Below are 9,769 nucleotides of genomic sequence, written 5' to 3'. Positions count from 1 at the left end.
TCGACCATCGCTTGTAAATTAAATGGATTCAAAAGTCTAACCTGAATGTTACATGTCCTCGACCATACAAAATTGAAACTGACACACACACACACACTGTTTAATTGTGGAATCTAAGGGTCTCGAAAACACCAAGGAATTGAACGTTCTGTTTGGAAGTGATAAGGGAGAGGGAGTGAGAGAGAGGAGCGGGAGTGAACAGTAAAAAGAGAGTGTCTTATTCATAACATGTACTTCTATTGATAGGCTTATGTCTTAATATTATAAAAATACATATTATCCCCCTCATTATTAGCTTTTAAGATTGATTTTTTAGTAATTACAAAGTTATTTGCATATGATAAGACCGAAGGTCGAATCAATCAATGAGAGTTGTTGATTGTCTGGCAAGTCATGACTCGATCGATATCTAGTAAAAAAGAGTGTTCTCCATTGATCGTTCTGAGACTGATTAATGTATTACGGGAGCTTCTCCTAAATCCTACCGATTGTTAAAACAAGGTGCTTCTCTTGCCAATATTCATCCAAAAACAATCGTTGAAGGCTATGTCCGACTCGAGGCATTCACCTGCAAAGCAGATTCATATTGCTATATTTTTATATGTGTGTTAATATATACATCATTGCTATTCAGATCAATTATAATTATAAATTACAGACTAAAATTCTGGCGGAGAAAGGATAGCTACGGCCATGTGAGACTGATGCTGATGCGCCACTTCCGCTACTGCAGGTGCCGATAAAGCAAGTGGAGGGTAAAAGTGGAGAGAGCACTACTGCGGAGCTCAACTTCAATCATTTTTATTTGAGGATTTTTTATATCTTTTTAAATTTAGGTAATGACAATAATATTATAAAATTTTCACCACACAATTTTTATGTATTTACATATCACTGACGCTTAAATTTAATATTTATATTTTTAACAAATGGGGTTAAATGTGTAATTAACTTCTTAAAAAGTTAATTAATACTAAGAATATGTTGATATCATATTCATAACACGTGCATTTTACTTTTAAAAAAAAAATTGAATGACATAATTAAAAATATTGATATAAGTATCATAATTCAATATTTAGCCTTTATATCATATTGGATCCATAGTATTATTTTGATATATAATGATGATATATAAGCAAAAAAAACTAACAATTAGTATTGATTATTTTCTTTAATACAAAAGTAAAAAGAAAATAAAACTAAGGGAAGATTTTTAATGTTAAAGAGCTTTGGAAGTGATGGACATTATCATGGTGGTGTGTTTTGATACCAATTAAAACAAGGGGGATGCAGTGAGTGCTAAATGATATAAAGCATTTGTTGGTAGTGGTAAATTGATGTTATGAGATGACTATTATGATGGGTTTGAGACAAATATCTAAGGTTTCGTAGAAGGTTTTGGAACTTTTTTCTTATGGAGATGGATGGGGAAGAAATGATAAAATGAAATTGGAGTGCAGTATGGAGCAATGATAATAAACTATGGATGCTCCAAATATTTTACTAGTGAACAATAAACATTGAAATAGATGAATGAGTCTTTCACGATCAAATGGTGGAAGAGAAAGATTTGAAGTAAGAATAACAATAATGAACATAATCATATGATTTTATTACAAAAAAAAACCACTTAATTAGGGCATGGAGTTCACCAAACTGACTTTTTTGAAGATATTTCAACCACAAAATGAAAGGAGAGATATCCAAATTGAGTAGCATATTGAATCCCTAAGTCTATCTTTAGTACATTTTCAAGCAAATTTAAAGATGCATGCATGTATTTCCAAGTAACCAAGTTAAATTAATGAACTAAAATAAGAAAAATTTTAAACTAAGTCTTAATAAAATTGTTTGCAGTTTTAAAAAACATGAATCTTGGATAACCAATTGATAAATAAGGAGAAGCTTGCACTTTGAAGTTATCTGCCCTGCGCAAGACTTTGATGTTATGACATGAATAATGTGCAATTTACAAATGTGTACCCTTATATTTATAATCAATATAGAAATTTGATCTTATTTAAAAGCAAATATATACAATAACATAGAAGTGGAGTTAAAGACATACAAATAGCATGATAAACTTAAAATTAGATATAACCAAACAGTTACATAACATTTAGAAACAAGAGTGTATACTATAGAATGGATTGAAAAATCTAATCATAGGAATTACTTGAGATTTAAAATCATAGATAAAAACTACATTGTAATTCTCATATATATTTTTATAAAGATTCTAAAATATTATGATATTACATGGGCTACTCATGGCAACACGAAAAAATTTATAAATTTACTAAGATAAACTCTTGTCATAACCTAGGCATAATGAACATGGCACAGAAGGAAGATTCTATCAAAAAGCATATAATATATTGTAATAGGTTAAGACGAAAGTATTTATTCTAAATAGAAATGAGATTTCCCATGAAAATACCAGTTGGTGAATGACTTATAGATCTCAATATTAAAGTACCATCACTTCTTTAATTTCTTATAAATCATATTTGACACACATATAAGTCAAACACTTAGATTAAACTACTTAGATTTTTTTTATATCTTATCTAACTAATGCCAATATAAAAAGATAACATATTAGAGAAAATATGTCAAGCCTTAGCATACTTATCTATATTTGAATGCATAGAACTTTGTACACATCTACATACCACAAATTAGATTGTAAATACTTATAAAAAAAAATTCTAAGATAACTTAAATAAACTTAACATAAAGGAATATTACTAGCAAACATATTGGATTTAATATTTATTGAAAACAAATATGTACGGGAGAACAATGTTATACCTCAAGTAGATTGATTTCCTCAACTAACATTATGCATTAATCAAATTCTATTGCTTTTAATGCTATTTGTTCTCCTTTTGATGAAAAAAAAAAAGAGAAAAATGATTATTTAGGATATGGCTAAAGCAATTAAGTCATATATCAATTTCATAACTTAGCTGAAATTTCATTGGCATACTTAACCAATGCTCGAATCAATAAAGTTCTATGAAGATTATAAAAAAAATGTGCATGAAATATTTATTTAGTGAGTAAAATACTTATGAAAAATGTTGTAAAATATATATATGATAATTCTTAAAAAAGTAGCTATGCAATTGTATGTCTAAGATTATAGCATAATTAAGTAGATTGTGTAACAGGTTGTCAACCTGATCATACGATATAATCCTACTCATTTTTATGATCCTAAACCACATTCATAAGCCAAGATTATAGGTATGAACACTGATAATCTAATTTTTTGAAATTCTCACTGCTCAAATTTGTGCACGAGTAAACTTATTTCTATCTCAAAATTCATGCACCCTCACAAACACACCACTCATGTCAAATGAAAGTTAGAGCACACATTTTTATACCATTATTATAGATTCATTTTCTTCCAATAAAAGAATAAAATAAAAATTTTTATGGCATTTTATTAATAAGAACAAATTTAAAATCAAATTAAAAATAACATCTATAAAGTAAACTTATTGAAGACAATTTTAAGCTATCATGTTCAAGGCTGCATACCGGGCCTAACCAATGACTTCATCATTAAGAATCTTGGGTTTTAATTTTCTGGTAAATACAAAAAAAGGCATCCAAAAAATAATAATAATAAAAGGAGTATTTGCACTATAGCCCATAATTCTAATTAGGGGTGTAAAGGCTCAGCTCGTGTTCGGTTCGTTTATATTTCGAGCTCAGAAAGTGTGTTTGTGTTCGGCTCGTTTGCTTAACGAGCCGAACATGAGTCGTTCACGAACAAAGAGTCATTTTGACAACCATAATCAAGTAGCCATAAGATGTTATAGATTGGGCAAGATTTAAAACATCATTTGAATCTAATTTAATATTTTTTATTCTATTTTCTTCATTAATACTATTAATTCATTATAAATCTTTGTAGCCTTGTAGTCAAATATTTTAAAAAAAAAAATACTACTCATATATATATATATAAATATACAATTGATTGGTAGTATTTCAATCTAAAACGAACCGATTTTAAAAAAATACTACTCATATACATATATAAATATATAATTGATTGGTAGTATTTCAATCTAAAACGAACCGAACAAAAACGAACAAATATTTATCTGTGTTGTTTATGTTCTGCTCGTTAACTTAGCGAACAAGCCGAACACGAGCTTCTCAACGAGCTGAACAAGATATGTTCACGAACAACAAGTCATTTTGACAACCTTAATTCTAATGCACTCACATTTCTAATCTTGAATTTACATATTTGATGTTTTAAACTTATGTGTATTTTATTTGTAAAAGATGGTAATAATGTTATATTTTATGAGATATTAAGAATTTGAATGACATGTGCGTAAATTTAAAAATTTTGATGGTAGATATGTAAATACATAAGAATTCTGTGGTATGTATGTAAATCCCTAGAAAAAGATAACGCCGAAAGCGTGAGCGAGAAAAAGCTGATGGCACGACGCACGTGGGACTCACCATCTCATATTCTCTCATGAATCTCTTTCCAAAATGTATTGGATTGCTTTTATTTTATTTTTTAATTACTCATTTAGCCCATAATTTTTTTTAAAAAATATGTTATAATTTTGTTAATAAAAAAAATATTGATTTAGATATCTTACCTAACTTCTATTATAACGATCTACAAAATTAGAACAAATAATTTTTTATAATATTTATTCTATTTCTCTATAAAACAATCTAAATATTTTATAAATTTGCTCTATATTTAGTTTTAATCAAAATTACATAATTTATATCATTTAAATACTATTCAAATATTTATATAATTATACATATATAATTCCTTAAAAGCAAAAACTACATACATAGCTCTCTAAACAAATATAACACCTAGAAGTAAATATTATATCAACAGTTCTATTCATAGATGACAGTATTTAAGTGTTATTGATAGTATTTTGATATTATTTTATCAAAATAACACTACAATAATATCAATAACACCATCTGCACCTAATTCAGATGCATGTCATTCCGATGTAATATTTTTGTAACACCCAAATGATATTTTTGAATTATTAAAGCGATGTATCTACGTATGCTATGATTAAATCATAAGATTAGAGTTTTATTATGAATTTTGATATTTGAGTGAGAATTTAAGAAATTGTCGAAGAACAGCGATATATTTGTAAATAGGAATTAGTTTGGGGTTCTCTATATATAATTGCCCCAAAAAACATTTGGTTAAAAATTGGGTCCCTATAGGCTATAATGACACCATTTATTTGCTTCCCCTGCCTGCCTTCTTCCCCCTTCCATCTCCCACCACTCACTCTCTGTGTGTAAAGGGGGCCAGAGAGATCGGAGATGGAGAAAAGCAGGTCATTTCCGTCGGCGAGCTACAGCAGCGGCTTCGGGCGGGAGGAGGAGCGGGAGAAGAGCCACTCCTACAGCTTCAACGGGCCGAGGAAGGGGCCAAGCGAGCCGGAGCTAAAGCGGAAACGCCGCGTGGCCGCCTACAACATCCTCACCATGGAAGGCAAGCTCAAATCCTCCGTCAGATCCAGCTTTAAGTGGATCAAATCCAAGTTCTCCGATCTCCGTTAGTCCTCATTAATTTCTTCCCTGTATCTCTCTCTGTCTCTCTCTGCTTGATGCTATGTTATGCATGAGAATTATATGTTCTTGATATGGTTTGGGGACTTCATAATTGTTGTATTATTGCTGCTGCTCATCAAAAGTATGTATGATTATATAAGTTTTAGGGTCAGATTTATGATTGCCTCCATGTCAAAGTAACTTTTTTTGTGACATCCGGGATGAAATCCGTAGACCCATTATAATCACTTGATAGCAACAATCATTTCGACGATAATCCAGACGTTAAATAAGTTGCGTCAAAGTTAGGCCAACTGGCACAAGAAAAATTTTCGTACATAAGACGTACGCAAGGTTGTGTACGTCAGATAGGTTATTGGGGAGTATTGAGAGGTTATATCCGCGTTATACCTCCTATAGCCTACCTATAACCTACTTGTATCTTCTAGTAAGTTTTGCACTTCTTTTTTAATATATATGTAGGTTACATGCAGGTTACAAGGATGTTACAAGTGGTATAACCCGAACATAACCACCCAATACCCTTTGAATAACCTCCCTAACGTACGCAATTTTTACTCCAACCGGCACTAAATAAGTTGTGTCAAAATTAGGCCGACGCAAATCCGACCTAAGTGTCCTAAAATACTATTCCACCTCGACAGAGGCTCATTCAGCCGGGCTTTTATTCTTTTCACATTTCTACATTTTGACATTTTTACATCTCAGACAACAATTTTTCCAATGAAGCGGTCTGGCATCTCCGACACTCTTCCACCATCGAAATTACAGCTTCGGCGAGCAATCTACCTCTACGACCTCTAAGTATAATTTTTTTTCTCCCTCGAGTCTCCCATTCATGAGATTATTGATTTTTCTTTTTATTTCCTCCTTTACGCAAAAAACATTGAAATTTCAAGTGTTAAACATCTAATGCATGGGAATTGTGTGGTTTTTATGTAGAATGTGAAGTTTAGGGGTTAGATACATAATGGATGGGAATTGTGTGGTTTTTATGCGAAAATCAAGTTTAGTTGTTAGATATGTAATGCATAGAAATTGTATGATTTTTATGTATAATTTGAAGTTTATGTGTTAGATAAGTAAGACATAGCAGTTGCATGTTTGGATGCATCGACAATTGGGCACATAGAAGTGGCTCCGACCTCTGTCGGCATATCATAAGCAAGAAAATTAATTTTCTACATTTCTTAGGCTATTAATGTTAAAAATGATAATTAATTATTGATTTTAATTATATATGAGGAATACAAAAAGCTTGAAAAGCTTTTTGTATTCCTCATATATAATTAATTATATATTTTTCTACATTTCTTAGGCTATTAATGTTAAAAGCCACCTACACTCCCGTGCTCCTGTAGGTGGCTCGATCTCGTTACCATCAAAGCATGAAAAGCTTGTCATACTAAGTCACTGCTATGAATGAAGAGCTCCGAAAATCAAGCTGGCCAGTAGCCAGTCTAGCACTGTGCATTTTGATTTTGAGATATGGAGGTAGGCGTCGGGGAAGAAGAGGGAGGCTATGACCTAGGCGCTAGCATTTGAGGCTGAGCACTCCCGTGCTCCTGTAGGTGGCTCAATCTCGTTACTATCAAAGCATGAAAAGCTTGTCATACTAAGTCACTGCTATGAATGAAGAGCTCCATTAGATGTGTGCAGATCATCAGAGAGTTGATGAAACTTTATGAGAGCTGATGGAGAGTATTGCATATCTTCATAGCAAGTGACTTCTGACTTATGTGGATGAGTAGGACGAGAGAGATGAGAGTGATGATGGCTATAACTATAATGATGTTCTCCTATTGCAGGAGTTTATGTTTTTTTTTTTTTTTTTTTTGTGGTAACGTGAACATTTTTCTGTGTGGATGGAAACTTTCGAGCATATAGATTAATATTTATTAAATTATATTTATTTTCATTAATTTTTATATTTGTTAGTGATATAGATTATGAGTTGTAATGGCACTTATTTGTGATATAAATTTGATTTGTAAATGTTCTGTTAGTGATATGACACTTATTTGTGATATAAATTTGATTTGTAAATGTTGTGAATACATGATCATTATTTTATATTATATTTAAATTTGCTATATGTTTGTGTCAGACTTGAGTTGAGAATTCTTATGCTAATTATTACATTTCTTTTGACGTTATACATTGTGACGCTAATATAACATCAATGAAAGATTATGATGACACCATGCTGGTTTGCCTCTGTCGCATTTTGACACAAATTATAATGTTAAATGTTATGTCACGTAGACACTAAGAAATACTAAATCCGACGCAATGTTTTGCTTTAGAAATTTTTAACGCTAATTTCATTACCAACCCATTTTTTACCTGGACCTCTATTTTGACGCAAATCCGACACAAATCAAGTTTAGTGGGTGAATATCTCCATATTAGCGTCTAATTCGTCTCACGCTAATTTGCTTAAATTTTGTAGTGTAGAGCAATTGATTAATATCATAACATTGCACGAAAACCAAGCACACATTCAGATAATTGAAGATGAGCAAGTAGAAGGAAAATCATCAACGTTTTACATGGAAAACACTAGAAAAGTAAAAAAAAAAAAAATTCATGGGGCATAGACCAAATAAAAAAATCTACGATAAATGGTGAGTACACATATCCGGGGCTGTCAAAAATTAAACCAACACTGAATCAAACCTGAACCTGACTCAAAATATCTAAGTTCGGGTTGACCCGAATAGTTTTTTAAGTCGGGTTCTGGTCAGAAAATTCAACCCGTTATTATTCGGGTCGAGTTCGGGTTGACTCGATTCAGGCCAGGTAATTTTCGAATTGCCTACCCAAATTGACATCTATGGATGTAAAAAATTTACTCGACATGCCAACTATACCCGAACACGACTCAAAAAACACAGGTTTTGGGAGACCCTAATATTTTCAAGTTGTGTTCGGGTGGACCCAAATTGGTTCGAGTCTGAACCCAACTCGCTGATTCAAATTGACACTCCTACACATGTTCACTTTTCTCCTGAATTAGGAAATATAAAGTTCCAACTAACAAGTTTGATTATTGTAAATCTACAATAGTAGTTCATCGATAAAAGTAAATTTGACTTTTATGAATGTAATTCTTGATGATAGTGAGTTGCAAAGGTCGTAATTGATTGCTATAGAGGCAGAAGTTCATAATGAATGTTGTAGACATTGGTCGTAGTACCAGCTTGTCGTGTATGAGCCTGAGTAGGTTATGAAGATCATAATAGAAAGTTGTAGTAAATGTGAGTTATATAAAACGTAATTGGTCACATGGGTCGTAGTAGTGAGTTGTTATGACATTTATAAGTTGCAGATGACGGGGTCAAGAAGAACATGAGTTGTGGACCACATAGGGCGTAGTTGGTCAAATATGGCGTAATGGCGAATTCCAATGACATATGTAAGTCTCAATAGCCGGAGTGGGAGCTGCACGAGTTATGAACTGCATCGGTTGTAATTAGTCAAATAATCCATAGTGGTGACCTGAGTCCATAGAGGCCTGAGTCGAGAGTTGCATGAACTGTGGGTTATGTATGTCATAGTTGGTCACGTAAGCTGTAGTGGTGAGCTATAATGATGTTTGTAGCTTGCTCGGGTCGAGCCAGGAGCCTAATGTGTTGTGGACCACGTAGACTGTAGTTGGTCTAAGTAGGCTTTGGTGGTGAGTTGAATATTTCAACATTATTGGGTTTACAATGACTTAATTTGACTCGGATTTGACCAAATTTGACATTATTGGGACCGTCTCTTCAAACAATATGACTATAAGTTATTGAAATCAAAGTTCGCGATGAATTTCAATTTATCGAATATAGTTCTTGGAGAAAAGAAATTGGGATAGTTTCAGTTAGGCTTTCTTATGAGCATCCAGAGACAGCATGAATGGAAATTCTCTGCAGTTATTCAACGGATTGTAAAAAGGCACTGTAGGGCTCTTGAGACAAACTCCTTTGAATTCCATCAAGCTGGCCGGACCATCCACATGGCTCTTGATAGCGCCTTTTGGAAAGTGTCACTTGGAGATCCCTCCTAACTTTATTATATTTTTTCTTCGTAGAAAATAAGTCCAAAAGTTAATATACGTGATTCGAACCAATGACCTCACAATAGAAAAGTACAACCCGAACCAATATATATATAT

At 32.4% G+C, this 9,769-nt stretch overlaps 1 protein-coding gene across 1 annotated transcript; it reads left to right on the top strand.

Annotated features, from left to right (window-relative positions):
• Positions 1 to 5,260: 5,260 nt before the first annotated feature.
• LOC110035992 lies at positions 5,261 to 5,772 on the top strand. The gene has a single exon (XM_020740335.1). The coding sequence runs from the start codon at positions 5,359 to 5,361 to the stop codon at positions 5,596 to 5,598; it is 240 nt and encodes a 79-aa protein (XP_020595994.1). The 5' UTR covers positions 5,261 to 5,358; the 3' UTR covers positions 5,599 to 5,772.
• Positions 5,773 to 9,769: the final 3,997 nt, after the last annotated feature.

The sequence above is a fragment of the Phalaenopsis equestris genome, unplaced genomic scaffold, assembly GCF_001263595.1.
Source record: "Phalaenopsis equestris unplaced genomic scaffold, ASM126359v1 Scaffold000002, whole genome shotgun sequence".
Lineage (NCBI taxonomy): Eukaryota > Viridiplantae > Streptophyta > Magnoliopsida > Asparagales > Orchidaceae > Phalaenopsis > Phalaenopsis equestris.
The sequence above is the reverse complement of the archived record's forward strand: the minus strand, read 5'-3'. Positions and strand labels throughout refer to the sequence as shown.